Source organism: Strongylocentrotus purpuratus, unplaced genomic scaffold, assembly GCF_000002235.5.
Source record: "Strongylocentrotus purpuratus isolate Spur 01 unplaced genomic scaffold, Spur_5.0 spur5_scaffold_13, whole genome shotgun sequence".
Lineage (NCBI taxonomy): Eukaryota > Metazoa > Echinodermata > Echinoidea > Camarodonta > Strongylocentrotidae > Strongylocentrotus > Strongylocentrotus purpuratus.
In genome coordinates, this window is record NW_022145598.1 from 823,602 (window position 1) to 842,503 (window position 18,902).

The 18,902-nt window shown below is 39.1% G+C and overlaps 2 protein-coding genes across 2 annotated transcripts; both read left to right on the forward strand.

Moving 5' to 3' along the window:
* Positions 1-526: 526 nt before the first annotated feature.
* Positions 527-5,597, forward strand: LOC115923349. Its single transcript, XM_030983806.1, has 4 exons — positions 527-2,162; positions 4,088-4,187; positions 4,772-5,128; positions 5,592-5,597. Exons 1-4 carry the CDS (start codon positions 1,510-1,512, stop codon positions 5,595-5,597), a joined length of 1,116 nt encoding a protein of 371 aa, XP_030839666.1. The 5' UTR covers positions 527-1,509.
* Positions 5,598-5,663: 66 nt separating this feature from the next.
* LOC574949 (SH3 domain-containing protein C23A1.17) lies at positions 5,664-18,600 on the forward strand. Its single transcript, XM_030982672.1, has 9 exons — positions 5,664-5,773; positions 10,093-10,182; positions 11,499-11,594; positions 12,936-13,006; positions 13,717-13,930; positions 14,697-15,419; positions 15,914-16,282; positions 16,566-16,927; positions 17,297-18,600. Exons 1-9 carry the CDS (start codon positions 5,713-5,715, stop codon positions 17,597-17,599), a joined length of 2,289 nt encoding a protein of 762 aa, XP_030838532.1. The 5' UTR covers positions 5,664-5,712; the 3' UTR covers positions 17,600-18,600.
* Positions 18,601-18,902: the final 302 nt, after the last annotated feature.

The window sequence follows — 18,902 nt, forward strand, 5'->3', positions numbered from 1 at the left end:
GTATCCAAACTTCGGGAGCGAGGGGAAACATTATACCTGCCCCCCCCCCCGTTAACTGTGAAAATAATTTTGCTCAAGATTGTTTACCCCCCCCCCCCCCCCCCCCCCCTCCCCCCTTCCCATAACATTGTCTGATTTGTAGATGTAATGATGTCTTTTTTCCCGCGAATGAAATAAAATTGACATTGAATTGAATTTTAGTTTAGTTCTTAAGCAAAACATGTCCCTTCCATCCAGTGGCGGATCCAGGGGGGGGGGGTGCAAATTGAAAAATTTCGAGGACCAAAAAAAAATTGCCCCCCCCCCCCCCCCCCCACTGAGCGACATTTCGGCCGGCGCGATTTTCAAATTTTCGGGAGCAAAAAAAAAAAAAAGTTGGGCCCCCTCCCCTAAGAAATCCTGGATCCGCGCCTGCTTCCATCATTAAAAAAATTGCCCCTTTTCCGTACGCCCTGTCGACGCCTTTGTAGACTATAAAGAAGGAGGAAGACTTTCGATCGTAGTCTGTTTTGATAGTTATCTTTTTATAATATATGCATATGCATGTCTACATTGCTTTCACTTTCTTACCAGGCGCCGTAAACGATATACGCTGTCGATTTCTCGTCTCCGATTAATTTTGTCTTTCTCTGAAATTGCTTCCTCATTTCACACCGAGTATTGACTCAATAGAGTCGCATCTCACTGAGACGTAAATGAAGGCATGCTCAGCCAGTACTGTTTGTGATTTTACCTTCTTGAATGAAACTACATTAGAGGGGAAACTTTCTCAACTCGCTTTTGATTCCGTAATTGATATTACCACCATGCATAGGAAAGGTAACGAATTAACCTTTTTGGTTCCTGGTACACATAATTATGAGATCGCATCGACGACAGTATCATAGCTTCTCACGATATCGTTGGCAAGAGAATTGAGGGAAAGACGACAGAACCATTATTGACACGATGGAGATCATTTGCAGGAAGGATTTAGTTTACACGGAGGCATAATGATTGAAACATGTCTGGAATAGAGAACGACTTCTACTCTGTACTTCTGTAGATTGCACAAGATCATTTTGGCGCGAATAACCAGTAATGACCGTGGTATTCGACAGACGTTAGCTTTACCACGGTTTCACTTTTTCGGCATATGGATTATGGGACTTTGCCATGGATTTGCATTGAGTCGAACATTGATTGAGATGCATGGTCTCAAAAAAATAAGAAACAACGATACCAACAATAGATGGAAGATCATTCGCTTGCTCCTATAATGTGAGGGGGGAATGCTGTCTCACTTTTATAGAGAAGGTTCGAGGAGATTCATACAACAATAACAGCAAATGAAAGAATTAAGACATGCTGACCTAATATGAAATTATCAACTATATCATTCAATTGAATTGAACATACGGCATTCGTAACTGTGAAATAGGCCTTTGGACAATCATTGAACCAGAACACATATTATAGGAGAATAACTACTTCGCTTCAAACTTTGTACATGAATTATCATCGAATATAATGGCAATGATGGATAGGCGGACGTTGTACGGTACGTCCCAGCGTTCAACCACCATCTCGAAGTCGCCAGAGAAAGAAGCGACGGTTACTGAACTTACCTGGGTCGACACAACGCATAAAATTAGCGAAATTGTCTCACGAAGCCCGCCACTTCTACCCATCTTGATCAAATGCGCTGCGCTGTCGTCGGATCCGTACATCGCCGCAAAGATCCAAACGGGCGACATCATGAAACTCAGCAGACTTAATACCGTCGACATCGTCCAGGCAACCGTCGAGTTCAAATCCGTCGCCGCGCAACATTTGAAGGAGTTAGACGACTACAACGGAGTCCAGCTGCCGTCGTATCTCGCCATTCCTAAGTCGATGGAGTCCATAACGTTCGAGGTCGTACGCGGAAGCGTTCGCTACAGTACGCCGTTGGGTCTCCACGAGGGACTGTCGCCGTTTTCATCGAAAACTTCAACCTTGAAAGCGAATCAGAATTCAGTTCGGTTTAAGACCGTGCTGGCTTTGTCGAAGCAGCTACCGAGGTTTGTCAAGGTGATCAAAACGTCAAAGCAGATTCGACATAATACAAAGATCGTTGACGGACACGTACTCGAGATCATGGGCGTGCACACACCGTGGGCGACTCGAGATAAATTTCTAAGGTAAGCATTTTACATTATGATGTCATAGTGTTAAACTGATTTTCTGATAGAGGATAATGCATTTGTTATAAAAATGTTTGCCAGTTTGTGAATCATTATAGACGTTCTCAAGATCACGGTTGCACACTACGCCTTAATTGGCAACTCGATATAAATTCATCGGGTAAATATTATCAGGGTCGGATCCAGGGGGAGCGAAGGAGGCTCACGCCAAATCCCCTTTTGTTTTACCTTCTACACACAAAATGTTCACAAAAAAGTTTAGTTTACTCGTTGAAAATGCATCAGAATGCGCCGTAGAGCATCTTAAAGTTCAAAACTTTCAGAGGGCATTAAGCGGGCCCCGAACCCCACGCCGTATAAAGGCTTCACGCTTCTCGCTCAAAATGTATACGTTTCACTCCCCCGCCCCCTTTTTGGAAAAATCATGGATCCGACCTTGATTATTATCACATTGTCAGACTATAATTGTTTGCCACCATCATCATGATCGCAATGTTGGCACAATGTCGGTACCTGTTTTAATTTAGTTTAATTATATTATCATTCGTGCTGAGGCATTGTTTATTTGTATTTATTAGTGAATTTGTTCTCTTTTTCTGTCTACCAAGCTATATGGTAATTCAAAACTATACTTTGGATATTTTATCTATCTTTCATGTAAATTGTTCTTTTGAATATATATAAACTATGATGCTTGTAATTTAACTACCAATTTTGCTTTTGTTGCGACACATTACTTTTTTTTAATGAATACCATTTTGAATAAATATTTATCAAATGCTAAGAACAATCTACCGACTAATGGAAAGGAATTTGGAAGGAATGAAATGTTTGTCAACTTTGGGTTCATTCAAACGTTTGACAATGGCATTTCCTCTAAAGAAAATCTCATCAATGGTAGACTTGCATTGAAATAAATGAAAAGATAGGACTTGTAAGCCTAAGTTCAATGAAAAGGGGAAAATAAAGATGTTTTTTGATAGCAATGTGGTATATTCTTTTTTTGGGTGGGGTATATGCAATTGCGAACAATAGCCAGTTCATGTATCAACAGATAATTGTCACACCAGAAGTCCTTGCAAGTAAAGCCCCAAAATGAGAATTATTTTCTAATTGTTGTAACATTTCCCTTTTTGTAATTAACGTATTAAGCCTCCTATCATAATGTTCTCTCTTTTCGTATGTCTGTAAGTATTTCTTGTTTATGCGCTTTTTATATAACGAAACTGCGCTTTTTAAATGTAACATAGTATAACAAGAGGCCAATCAAATTAGGTCGCTGCTGCTGCAAAAAAAAAGTATCTAAACACTTCTTAACGCCTGTAACTGTTATGGAATATAAAAAGTAATAGTATGTTGTTGTTTTTCTTTGGTAATATCGGCGTTTCGTTGTTTTTTAGAATATTTACGCCTTTCACTTTCTTTCATGGAAGTGTGCACTATAGCTTATATAGAAAAGGCGACATTGCATGGCGCAAAAGCAATTAGATCTAAAGCCAGACTGACCCTACCAGAATTAAAAAAAAAAAAAAAATATATATATATATATATATATATATATATATATATATATATATATATGTGCTCAAAAATTATAATAAAACATTAATTATTATCTTTAAAAAAAAATGCAATTTATATATTGTTATACATTCTGTCATTTCGGAATTTGCATTACTAGAAATAGATTTTAATGGCAGGAAATATAAATGGTAGCACTCTCATTCTCTCTCTCTCTCTCTCTCTCTCTCCTCTCTTCCTCTTTCCTTCTCTTTCTCAATCTCTCTCTCTCTCTCCCTCTCTCCCTCTTTCTCTTTCTTTCTCAATCTCTCTCTCTCTCTTTCTCTATCTCTCTCTCTCTCTCCCACTCTCTCTCCATCCCTCTCTCTCTCTCTCTTTCTCTTTCTCTCCTCGTAATACAGTTGTCGTATTGATCAGCCAGATGGTCAGGTATGCAAGCTAGATCTGAAATGGAGAGGAACATTCGACACCATCCCCGACACCAAACGATACAACATACAGGTAAATTGATTATGTCAATATTTAATGAAAATTTTGATCCTTCATAATTTAGTTTACTTTTTTCCGATGATTCAAGCACGGCATCTTATGATAACTTCTATATATGAAATGTGCTTTAACGATGTGTTTATTTGTCATGATTTTGTTTAAATATCAAGATATGTCTTTTTTTAATACAATATAGCATCGAGTCCTGGGCTAGCTTTTCTACAGTATATGTGCCAACTTAATTGGGCATCTTATACAAAGAAAATTGTAAAAATCATACAGTATTAGTCCATGAGACTTCAAATAGGATAAGGCTTGTAATATATAACATATATTTTACTTTCAAACAAATCTGGGTGTGATCAGTAATTTCGATGGATTGTATTCGATTTTTTTCAACCTTAATATACAAAAGGCTTAGTCCTGCTTTACACATTTGATTAACCTTTGTATTATTTATTGCAAATATGGAAATACATATTCGGACTTTATATTTTTATAACCATGTTTTCAAACTATCGATTCAAACTGAAATTGAATTGAAACGAATTGAAATAGAAATTGAATTTCTTTTGTTCATTTCTTGATATTTGCAGGATCTTCTGCGCGTCTACCGTTTTCCAATCACCGTGCGAGTACGGGACTTTAGCCCAACAGAATGGATCCCTCAACATACTTCATCTCAGCTCAAAGCCATCAAAACTCTCGACCTCAACCTCACTATCGAGAAAGAAGAGACCGTGGAATTCGCCATGGCTATCAGTCAGACACCGCCGTCGTCGATGGCCGGTGCTTGTCAGGATCCGCACGATTTCAAGCTACTGGTCCTGTCGAAGAACATCGACGTCGATTTCGTAACCTCGTCGGATATGACGATGAACCCGAAAGTTTACGCTGAGGTCATGAACCGGATGGGAGGCATTGGAGACTCAATGATCTCCACCGTGTCGAAGGCAAGTTTTGTTTTTTGTTTGTTCGTATGTTTATATGTATGTTTATTTGTTTGCCAATGTGTATATTTGTGTTTGGTTTTTTTCTTTCTAATGTTGTCTGTCTGTTTGTATGCCTGTTTTATGTACGTATATTTGTATCATTGTTTGTCTTTTTTGTTGTGTGATTGATTGATTGATTGATTGACCGATCCATTGATTCGTTTATTCATTCCTTCTTTTTTTTTGTCTTCATTTATTAACTGAAAATTTCTTCGATTGTTGCCTATTTTAAATTTGTAATCTAAACTGGGATGGTGTGCGATAATCTTCGGGTGTAGCATGAGCATGTTTGATCAAATGTCGAATAAGAAAGAGAATTTGTAATTAGTTTCTTGTATCCGAGGGTCAAAGTGTATTAATTTCACCAAAATTAAGACCGGAAACGACTGGATTTTGACTAAAATAACATTTTTGATTGAGTAAGGTATGAAATCAATAATTTAAAAAAAAAATTGTTTACGGCCACAAATGGATATATTGTCAAAATCGACATAAAATTTAGTTTTACATTGCAGGACATCTATTTGAACGAGTATGGATCGCCAATGGCGGTTGCGGTACCGTATTTACAACTCCAACCAAAAGTGTATGGCACACCAGTACGAGGTAAATTGAATACGACTATATCTCAAAGTTATGTTGCTATTCAACACATGACTGTATTCTGTGTTTTGACATCAAAGAGAGAGGGTGGTGTATGTTCTGAACAGTGGCGTAGCGTATGGTCGGTGATTGGTGGAGGGGTGGGGGAGGCCCTGGTGGTGTTCCATCAAGCCTTTTTTTTTTAATTTTTTTTTTTAATCGAAATTAATTAAAGATGATGAAACACCCCCCCCCCCCTGGTAAAAAAAAATTATGTTCATCGATCTGTGGCTATTTTATAAATTATGATTAAACCATAAGGATAAGACCATAAGGATATTTAGGAACCTCGTTGCCCATATATGGAAGTATCCGGACACTTTGCTGTCTGAAATCATCATGTTGCGAGCGAGGAATTAAAATACGTTTTTTTATCTTTGAAATTAGTTTCTGAGATTTTTTTCACGAAATTGACATTGTTCCATTACATTTTTCTCGCGGCACCCCTGAGGATGGCTTGCGGCACCCCAGTTATAAAATGTTGGATTGGGGCCCTAAATTACTTTCTTCCTTTCCGTTAGCGTTATTCGATGGGTGCATTGAATAATGTTAATGTTAATATTCTGGATTTAAATGGCGTCTATACATCTAAGATGTATAGATGTGACTTACAGATGTGCTACACATGTACAGTGGCGGATCCAGGGGGGGTTGGGGGGGTTGCAACCCCCCCCCCCTTGGGCGGCCCCCCCCAAAAAAAAAAAAAAAAAAGGAAAAAAAAGAAAAAAAGAAAGAAAGAAAAAAGAACGCACGCTGGAGAGAAACCCTTTCAAGTGCAAATATTGTGAGAAGATATTTAACTCATCAGGTAACTTAACCAAACACATGATAACTCTGGATATAACTGTGTATTTAACTGTTACTTGATTTAAAAAGACGTTATCATGCACTGCTTTTTATGGTCTCCATTGTGTTAATAGATGCCAGGAAAACATCACTTACGGGGTTCAAATAAACACCCAAAAAAAATCGGTTCGCCGCTTCGCGGCTCGTGGACGATGCTCCGCATCGTCATTATTTTGGTCAACCCCCCCCCTTAGCAAAAAGCTAGATCCGCCCCTGATGTAGTATTACCCGGTCATCGGATTCAGACTTTCCTGCATGCACTATTATGTGCACCTTCTCCACATCCCTGAAAGCATTCCAGTCAGACGCCCTTTTACAGACGCTCACAATGCTAAACAAAATTACATATGCCCCCAATCCCAGATACACTCCATTGGTAAGTGATACAAATAATTGTTACCCCAACAAAAATCCACCGGGGAAAAATGAAACCATATCGACTGGTATTCAACGAGTTAACCATTTATTTTATTCATCAACATAGTGTATTGTTCACTAAAAGATTCTTCTTTTATTTTACAGAGTTGTCAAAAGGCTTTTTACGGTCAAAACAAGTCAGGCAATTTCAAAGGTCACTCAGTTCTTGCCTCCCAGGTTAAGTGCAAAGATAATCCTGTTATTGTATTCACCTGGCATTGCTCTGTCAAGTCAACAAAATTCATTAGATTTAGTTACCGCAGAATAAAAAGTCACCCCGATGAATGTTCGTTACTATAATTAACTACTCAGCTCTAGTACTATTCAGAAAATTTAGTCCCGAGTCTAACATTACAACTAATCAGGAGCGGAATATGAGGGCCGGTTGGGTGGTTGAGTGGACCGGTCGCACTAAACCAATTCCCTATAGCTCAATTTCAGCCAACGTAATTGTGGATTAAAAAGCTTTCCCTCTCTTTCTCCATCTCTCTCTCTCTCTCTCTCTCTCTCTCTCCCCCCCCCCCCTCCCCCCCTCCCTCTCTCTCTCTCTCTTCTCTCTCCTTTCTCTACCTTTCTCTCTCTCTTTCTCTCTCTCACTCTTATTCCAACTCACGTTGTCTGTTTTTTCCCTTTATCTTTCTCCTTTTTTTTGTTGAAATTTCCCGTTCTAAGGCATTCGATTATAGGACAAGTTATCATGACTCCGCCACTATTTGTCATTTATTCTTAAAATGAATTTGGGCAAAAGGAAACTTATTTTCTCTCAGGCTTAATGCCTAATCAAGCTCAATAGATTTTTTTTGATCAGTCAATTCATCATTTTGCTCAATAGTCGGCTTGACCTTTAATTAAAATTCTGATTTTGGTTCGTCTATTCTAATTTTATTTTAGATTTTGATCTAAGTTTGATCTCAAATGCAAACGTCTACTTTCAAAATAATAGAGGCGGTTCAAAAATGTGCTCACGTAAAAGGAAAAAGAAATGTTTTCTCTCAGTTTCCGTGAATCCTTTAGCGTACATTTTTAGCGTATTGTCTCATTCATAATTATTTTATACTTTCAATAGGAAGTCTAAACTGATATATCATTCTTGTCCCAAATCTCATCTTACATACATGATCAACGACAGGAAATGTCAAATTTCTGCTTCTGTTACGTATTTTCTCAGACTTTTATTTCCTTCACTTAACAAATAGATTTAACTCTCAGTTTTGTTTCCTTTATAATGATCGGATATCCTTTGAATATTTTTGATGTTGCTGCAACGTGTGACATTGCATAAGATATTGAAAGAACGACGAACTTTGTTGGTTTTCTTTGGGGGGGATGTCATATCATTGTCAATGTATTGTATTTGATTATATTTTATAAATTAAATTTGTTTCTATATTGGCTGCTAGTTTATTTGTATTTGTTTAATCAATAAACCACTTCAATCAAATGTGTGGCAGTCGGTTTACTTAAAAAATACGGGTTCAGGAATAAAGAATAAGGGACCACGATAACGGGTTGTCAGTCATGGGTGTTTCGGCACGATATCAAAAGCAATTAGAACCTAATTTTCTTCATTTTATCACTATTATAGGCTTTTTGCATAGCCTAACGAAGAACTATGACGACTAGATTGAAAAATATACCGTTACGAGGTAGGGGGTGTATCCTCGTCATCCGGGTAAGGGGGGGGGTGAATGTTCATCTGTATTTCAAAACAGATTGCCGTCGTCTTCATGGTCTTTTCCCGTTGTGAACAAGAGACGACTCCTGAGGACAATTGAGAAAAAACAATAATTAAAAAAAAAATTAACTCCATTAACAGAAAGCATTTCATGTTAGATGTAGGAAATAGAATAGTAAACCATCGAAGTGTATCATTAATAAAACTGAATTATGAAATATAGTTAGAATGTAGTAAAATAGTTGATAATAAAACAATAAGCAGGCACTAAAGTTAAGCGCAATTATGATATAAGCATCTAGACTCCTGAACTATACCATGAACTGTTTAAACAAAACAAGGATTCTTCTTCTATTTCACTTATACAGTGTGAGTCAAAAAAAAGTTTACACCTAGAAAATTGCTAATTATTAAAAAAAAAAAAATCATCGATGAACATTAAATTGTTATATGTCTTGTGAAAGAGTGTTTTATCCCAAATCATTTGGTACCATTTTTGTGTAGAATGTGTTCACGCTTCGTTGAACAGGAGACATTGTTTGCGAGAGTGCAAAAATCGACTTGCGCCAAAGTTGCTTATGTGATGTTTGAATAAAACAATTGGATTTGGATATTAATTCGGTCTTTGCAGATATAAATAACATCCCTAACAAAATTAATCATGCCACACATATCAAATATCAACGAACGAATTTGTGCGCGTGTGTGTGGGTGTGTGTGACTTTGCCCTTTGCAAAAAACATAGGCAATGCATTTCATTTGATACATTCAATTCATTCTCTCACTCCGCTAATCCCAACATTATAGGCCTACATACTGTAGGCATCACTTTGGCGCAAGTCAATTTTTGCACTCTCGCAAACAATGCCTCCTGTTCATCCAAGCGTGAACACATACCACACAAAAATGGTACCAATGATTTTTAAAATAATTAGCAATTTTCTAGGTGTAAACTTTTTTTGACTCACACGGTAGAAGGGTTGACCTTCAAATGAAAGAATAGAACAACCCAGTAGACCGAAATGCGAAGAGACCGACATGTCATTTTATGAGTTGCCCGTTTCGTAAAGGCTCGATCGTTCAGATTATGACGTGGCAAAAGCGCAACGATTTTTTTTTTAATGTAAAAGTGTTACACGTTTTAAGTTTCTGTAATAATATATTTTTAAAGCGCTTAGAGACATTTGTGATAAGCGCTATATAAAAGCTAAATATTATTATTATTATTATTATTTATAACACAGAGCTCAGTGAATACGCGTGCACGTCCTTTGTTTCTCGCAGTTGCTAATAATCATTATTAATGTAGTAATTTCATACTTCACTGTCTGTTTTGTTTGATTAGCACCGTCCCGTCCGCCTGGTCTAGATGAGAAATCTAATCACCGATCTTCTTGTCATCACTACATTGACCTTGATGTACTGTCTGAAGAAGGTATAACGAATCAGGGGCGGATTAAGGAACCGCCCCCACCCCCGTCAATTTTGTTTTAAACCCCACTCGTACAGTGCTCACAACAAAGTACACCACGGAAAGATGTGCTCCCTCATAAAAAGGTCGCCTTTAAAATCTGCACCCCTTATTTTTTTTAAACTTTATCCAAGAATTATCTGCATTGTTGCTCTTTCCCATTTACCTCTTAAAGTCCCTACCGACCCTGATTTACACCCCCCCCCCCCCGCCCTTCTTTTAAAGTTATGACAACACACAGGGTAGCGTGTTGGAGAACGTTGCATGAACATGAATTTATAGAACATTTGGGTCAGTGTGGTGTAGATATATAATTTAAAAAATAAATCATTGAAAGTTAATATGTTCTGATATGTCGTAGTTTAGCGGATACGTCACTTGACTGTGGGTCACATGGTTCGCGGTTCGAGTCCCACAGCGACACTCATGTCCTTTGTCAAAACATTAATATACTCTTGCCACTCTCCACCCAGGTGAAGTAAATTATTACCTGGTAGGAAGAAATTCACTGAATGCTTTAGCGCATTATTATGGCAGCCCAGCTAGAGCCGAGGTAGTATTATGTGATACCTTGTATAAGGCGCAGAATAGTATATTCATATAGTAGTTGTGCTATATAGATGGACCTTATATTATCTAACTGCCTGTGTTTTCTTCCTAATTGAGAAAACAATGATTATGTTGCTCTCCTTATTTGCTTAATATATAATGTCAAGAACCCCCAACCTCAGGGGGGGGGGGGGGGGGGGGGGGGGGGGGGGGGGTAAGAGGACACTTTTTTTTTTTTTTTTTGGTCTCGAAATTTGGAAATTTGACATTTTGCTCCGTTGGGGGGGGGGGTAAGGTCACCTTTTTTAGGTCGGCCATGGGAATAATTTTTTTTTTTTTTTTTTTTTTTTTTAATAATTAAAAAAAAAAAAAATCCAAAAGGGGGGGGGGGGGTTTTAGGTTTTTTTTAGGGGGTTTACACACAAAAAATTTCCAAAGGGGGGGGGGTTTAACCCCCCAAACCCCCCCCCCCCCCCCCCCCCCCCCCCCCCCCCCCCCCCTGCGTACGCGCCTGCATGTCTGTATGATTACTGCTTAGAAACCCCATCTCATACATGTATATCCAGTCGATTGAACAAGGGAAATGTACCGTTCATGATATAATCAGTAATATGTGTCACTATGAGTTAACTAATGGGTTCAATTGGGTTGTGTTCTCATAACTCGTTGGTTAACCAAAGGCATTATCCCTGTTTGTATTTTCTGTTCATTCTCTTCTCTATTACCTATAGGAGCCGTGGCTGACCACGATGCTATTTCTGAGCACATCCCTGAAATAGAAGAAGAGGACCCGTACGAGCCTCTTAGTGCAATACAGAAAAATGCAGGTGAGAGATAAGATAACATAATATCACTGCTGTGGAGTAGCGGAATAGTGATATCCGAGCGTATATACTATTGGGTAGAAGTCAGCTTCCTTGTGAAGTTGGAAGAAAAGGAGAAACGGAAAGGTAAAAGTTTGAAATAAATAGGATAAAAACTAAGAAAGTTGATAGTGTTTGAAATTTGAAATCACTAAAGCCATTTGAAAATCTCATATAGGCAATTTTGTTACTGGATTGCGACGTATAGTCGCGGATAAATCTCCCGTTTGTCGTCAACAAAAAACAAATTAATTTCTTCCTTTCTCTAAGGCGCCTTCACCTTTTGGGCACTTCTCAAAATGTACTGTGGATATATAGCATATAATTAAATATTCTCTAAAAAGAAAAGAAACTCCCGTGTCATTGATTTTTGAAAGGTTGTGTCATGTTGTGTGTTGGAAGATATAAGAAAGTTGTGCGGCACTTCGTCATAATGGCATTACTGATTCAGCCAATTTGATGTTCCCATACATTTAGTCTATTCATAGCCGCTTTTATTACTTTATGTCCAATTTCGTTCAAACTGTTACCAGTCAGCTTCTCCGATTTTCGACTTTCTTTTAGACTAGTTTGCTTTTAAGAATTGATTGCCCTATAAATGGACAATTGAGATAAATATGTTATTTGTAATAAATTAGTTTCCGTTTCGTTATGCTGGAGGAGCATGGTTTTTGTTATATATGCTGGAAAAGTGTGAAACCTTCCCTCTCATCTCAAGTACCATTTGTCCATTGCAGGAGGGATTGAGAAATGTGCTTCAATCGTGAGCGCAGTTATTGTGTCTTTAATTGATGGCAGTGTCTCGTTAATGGTTTCGCTACAGCGAATAAACAACACATTATTTTGAGATAATGGTGAAGAGGGGATATTTCTGTACATGAATTGATTGATACTTCCTGGATGACTAGAATATTGTCATGTCTTATTATGAAAGTTCGTTTACAATAAATGTACAATCAGGATTCTAAATCAATCAACTTTCTGATATTATCAGAAGGAAACAAGAAAAGTCCGATCTATGTATTGTACTGGTCGCATGATGGCTATCGACTTTCACAATGAAACGCTATGGAATTCTGGGTCAGACCGACTACCGAAGAGAACGGCAAAACAAAGACATTCATTATATACTACAGGGTTTTATTCAATTCCAAAGGATCCACGGGACCAACAAAGCAAATAAATACATGCCGAAATGTAGAAAACTTTTATCACATAGGTTGTAGTCTCGTAGGGTTTGTCAATCTAGTGATTTCTCAAAAACATTCTTGAATATTCCACATCACTGTTCCATTTTACTAACAGAGAGGGAGAGATGTGAGAATCTACTGAGAGGGGAGGGGCTAGTGGATGACAGCCAATCACAGGAGGATGAGGTAAGTGACGTCATCTAATTCATTTGTGTAGGATTATTTTGAGACAAAAAAACGTTTCGCAGGAAATGAAAAGATAAACGCGATATTTAAAAAAGTCATAATTATAATTTATTCTGAGTATAAATACGGGTTAAAGAGCAAAAATTTCCGGACATTATCTATTGATCCTCTATATAAAAAAAGAAAGGTATGATGGAATAATACAAACCTAGAAGCCCTGCACCTTTGGCCCAAAATCGACTCGTGGAGTGCACATAATTATAAATCTCTAATGCCTCCTGTAAGATAATAATGTATATAGTATAAACTTGTAGCCGTATTATAATGGTAGTTTATCAATATGAATCGTTGAATTGTTTTCACTGCCGTATCCTAAACATGTGTTAAGTGTTAGTGTTAAGCAATTGGAGTTTGTGTAAATGATTAATTTACCTCAATACCTAAGCAATATTATGAAACAGTTTTCACTATTCTCCATTATGCTGTTGATAAATTGATGAACAAAGAAACCCCCACTGTACGCATATATCATTCATATAGAAGTTAAAAGTGATTGTGATACCAACAACAATACCACATACATGAAAAATACAATATCATTGAATATTGTGCTGGAGTACCTAATCGGTATGCAAATATCGTTTACTCGACGACCCCAGTCTTATAAATTACTAATCAATTTTACGTACCTGTAATGTTTACCTTTGTAGTCTAGCACCGACTACACCATTCTCAGAGCACCATCAGCCCTAGGCATATTCCCGTCTAACTTCGGGCGGCTTCGTCAGGTTATGACAGATACCACATCATACTACCAAGTACCAAAGAACAGTGCTGATGATGATATTTACATTGTTGAGGACCATGAGGAGTACGCTGGGCATCGTTTCGAAGACGAAGAGTTGGACACACCGGGCACGGCAGGTGAAATATCATAATACTATGGCCACTGCTTAATCAATATTAACAAAAACACATACCTGACAACTAACCCCCAAACAACTACCCCCCAAACAACTACCCCCAGGAAAGTTGTCCAGTAGGTAGTTGTCCTCGAAGATGGTTGTCGTAGGGGTAGTTGTCGTAGGGTTAGTTGTCCGACGGTAGTTATCCGGGGGTAGTCGTCCTAGAGGGTGGTTGTCCGAGGGGGTAGTTGATTGGGGTGGTTATCCGGGGGAAGGATGTCCAGGGGGTATGGTGTCCTAAAACCGCCCCTTTCACCTCTGATAATATTGCCCTATTCACATATGAGAGGTGCCTCTTTTAGTTTTACTAAGACAAGTGCCCTTTTTCCTCTGTACGAAGTGCCCCTTTCTTTCGTTATGAGATTATGCTTATAACCCCATCACGGTTGTATTTTCCTCTTTATAAGAATATTTTCGCTCTAAGATTTTCGTTTGTAGGTGCCCTTTTTACCCGGTGCCCCTCCCCCACCCACTTTGGAAGTCGCTCGGCCGCCCCTGCGTCATCATCTTCTTTTTTTCTTTTTCTTCTTATAAGACCATTATTGTCAGTCATTATAAAAACGATTATTATTTTCTATGCCGTACTTACAACTTTAGGCCGATATGAATTTTGTTTTAGGCAAAACGAAATATAATAGAAGATGTTATTCAATTATTATGTAATGGAACGTTTAAATGCTTAACCCGAATGTTTTTTTTTTTCTTCAAATTTTAAATTCCATTAGGAAACTTCCAGGGAAGAAAGACTCTCGGAAGTCGTTGTTCTGACTCGCTTCCTCGCGATGCACCGCCTCCTATTCCAAACCGCTCGTCACTTCGTCATAAAACACTCGACCGAACCGAGTCGACCCCAACACATGCGAGAGGACTTCCACAGAACACCACTCATACTCTAGGTCCTTCAATGAAGATTGGGTCGACACCCCCTGCTGCTTCGGCAGCCCCTGGTCTTTCATATCGGAAATCGTTAGCCGGACACAAGTTATTTGCTGACAACAAGATGTCTTCGATGTTACTTGAAATGCGCGCTCGACAAAGTAAGGTGATCGAAGCTGCTCGGGATGAGTCGGAAACCGTCGCAGCGATTCCCGAAGTGCAGCCGATCGATGACATACCCCCACCACTTCCTCCTCCTCGAGAAACAATTGATGAATGTTATGATGACGTCGTATTACCACCACCACCACCACCACTCCCCGCAGGGTCACCGCCGCTACCATCGCTATCTCGCGAAGACGATCTGTCGAATTACGCCAGATTCCCCGTCGCTGACTTTCCTCCGCCTCTCCCAGAGAGGTCGCCCTCACTCGCTTCCTTGTCGTCGCTGGCATCGATGACATCGGCTTCGGCAGCTTCTCTGGACTCCGCCACCTCAATGAAGTCGGCGGCATCAATAACATCTATTGATAGTGTTACCAGTTTATCGTCGACTGTATCAGCGCCAGAAAGTAAGTGGTGATATTTCCTCTTCTAATAATTATATCAACATCTTCGATGCAGATACTGTACCATTAACCAAGGCTTAACAAGCTTAATATAAAATAAGAGTTTATAGATTTCGTTGTCTCATGCGCTATTGTGCATATACTTCAACCGGCATGTCCAGGCATGGGTTGTGATGAGAGGATATAGAACATAGGGACTAGATTTATGAAAGATATTGACTAAGGAGATTTGGTTTTGAAAAATATAGAAACAATGTTAACAATTAAATGTTGTATGATTCCATCTGAAACATAGTCAGTGATGAATTAATAATGATTCTCAGTTAAAATCGTTTTTAATGTTTATTGTTTGGCTTTAAACTAGGGGCATTTCTTGTACAAAAATGCTTTTGATCACATATAGTTAATGAATCAGTTTGGAAACCCACAGAAGTAGTCAACTTCTAAATGCCTAAAAATTAATTACATCTCCCTCTCTCTCTCTCTCTTTCTCAAAGACCACTGTTTCCAGGACAGTCTTAAAACGTTGAAACCGAATATGAACGGCAATTTCTTTCCAACATTACCTTACAAACGTCCGGCAACACGGGTAGGGAGTAGTACGTTAGGACGTTCTCAATCGTGCTCTCCACACACTCTTCGGAACCACGCGGCTGCCAATCGAGAATTACCACCACTTCCGATTCCCGAGCAGCGATCCGAAGTGCCGTCGATCACCGACTATACATTCTCAGAACCGACGCCGACATCCAGACGACCTCGCCCGTCTAGTAGCGGGAACATCCTAGACGAGGGTCGGGATGCTCCGCCTCGGCGCTCAACAGACCGTGCCTTGTCCATGGAGAACTTGCTTCATCATGATGGAGGTAGGTAGAAGATGGTTTGAAATCTGTAACACGTACCCACCTCAAGGTCTTTGCTTTATGAAATCGTACCTGGAATCGTATTTCCCTTCTTCATTTGTTTTCCCATTATCATATGACAATCCTTCGGAAATATACTCCAGATTTTGTACACACTACTGAACATTGTATTTTGTTAAAGACTGTTAAACGTTAAAAGACGGAATGAAATACGTATAGATGTTTCGCAAATTGAAATTAATGCCGTAACTGATTTTCCTCGTGACTTGGTTTTGTTCTCCCCTAGACAACGACGGCAAACAGAGCGTTCCTCCAACTCCTCCTCGTACGTCCTCAAAACCATTTGTAACATCTAAAGGTCGTCGAAGCTACTTCGCTCCAAACCGCGGTAGGCCTAAGACGCCGAACCCCTGTGGACAAATCCCCGTCGCCAACATCTCACCTAGGCCTTCACCACTAGACAGCATGCTACTCTCCCTTACGAAGTCACGTGATGGGGCCCTACCAAGACCACCTGATGTATCCACTACGTGGCACGTGACTTCACCAGAATCTAGCGACGATGCTGACGATGACGATGATTACGAGCACCCACAAATGGGATACGATGACGCTCGATCTTACATATCGGAAAGAGTCGGAAGAAATGTGAGTAAATGTCTGTCTTTCACAAAATCTGTAATAACTAAGAAAGTGTGTCATATTATAACAAATTAATGGGCTACGGCCATGGCATGCACCTTCTTATTTAGGCCTACTTTATGCTATCAGTAATATAAAGTCATGTCAGTCTGTATCATGTTCAACAAAAACATCTCGCTTACATATTCAAAAGCAAAGTCCAATCCCTTTACATTGTACAGAATAATCAAGTCGTGAGGGAGACAATCAGGCCAGTTAATATCAGAGATGAATCCACCTAAGGATTTTAATAAATGAAATTACTTAGGCTGATTCAAAAATACATGAAGTCAAGTAAAAATTGATATGTATTTATTTTTTTATTTTCTTTGATAGACACCGACGCCTCCAACCGTACCGAAACGATTTATCCCAAAAAAGTCCGCCAGCCTTCCGCGCAACGGTATCAAGTCAATCAAAGACATTCCTGTTGATATTGCTACCCTGAGCTGCGACCAGATCGCCAAGGCACTTGGGCTTCTGAACATCCGTGAAGACATCATCGAGAACCTGAGATCGGTGCAGATGAACGGTGAGCTCCTCCAGTCTATGTCTGAGGAGATCCTTCGGACGGAGTTCCAGATGTCACAGTTCCACGCCATCAAAGTCATCAAGTTCGTCAACGGCTGGCGACCCTAAAGGATTCTACATCATTAGAAGGCAATAGGAAAGTTCGTCAACGGCTGGCGACCCTAACATATTCTACGTCATTAGAAAGCAATCGGAAAGTTCGTCAACGGCTGGCGACCTTAACAGATTCTACGACATTAGAGAGAAATAGGAACGTTCGTCAACGGCTGGCGACCTTAACAGATTCCACGACATTAGAAAGCAATAGGAACGTACGTTAACGGCTGGCGACCCTAACAGATTCTACGATATTAGAAAGAAATAGGAAAGTTCGTCAACGGCTGGCAATCCTTAACATCTTTTACGTCATTAGAAGGCAATAGGAAACTTTTTTACTAACATCTGGGCCCGTCTTATAAAGAGTTACGATCGATCCAAATCAATCGTACGTCCTCCAATCAATCGCAAGCGTGCAGTCTAATATCTCTTATATACATAGTTGCGATTGATATCAACCGCAAATAAGTTTCGATTGATATCAACTCTTTGTAAGACATGAACCTGTTTACCTACCCCACATTAGAGGAGCCGGATGTAGTCTCCAAGGAACAACTATCGATACAACTAAATGGACTGAAGCATTATGCCTCTAAACCATATGCTCCAGCGATAATAACTACGTGTTCAATAACACTACACATTATGCTCCAGCGATAATAACTCCGTGTTCGATAACAACACTTCACACAACACTACACATAACAATATGCATAACACTATGCTTAACACTACACTTAACACTACACATAACCCAAAACACAATTACCGCACTAAACGTAAACCGAAACCTAACCATAATCTTTTACGAAATAAATAATTGAATGAATTGTCGAAACGTATGTCGGAGATACGCCTAGAAGAAAATACTTTAAGATTTCCACGAGCCTTCTCTCTTTCACCACCGTGTAATGTTCCAGAAAAATCAATAGTCAAGAAGCATCGATGACTTTCACCAGTGCACTGTTATTGGCAGTGACTGCCGTTACAATTCTTTTAAAGGGAAAGTCCACCCCAAAAATAATTTTGTTTCGATAGAGGCAGAATAATAAGAAAATCAGGTGAGTCAAAGTTTGAACAAATTATGAATGAAAATAAGAAAGTTATGAATTATTGAAGTTGTGATCAATCAAATACAAATTGGCAACTCTGTGACTTATTATACGAGCTCTCCTTCATTTGCTTTGTGCATAATATTCCATAAAATCATGTTTTCTTCGTTATTGATGACGGAATATATATTTGTTCCTTGCAGGGGGAGTATAGAAACATATTTGCAATTATTATATTTAGGGTGCATGTATGGTTGAAATTT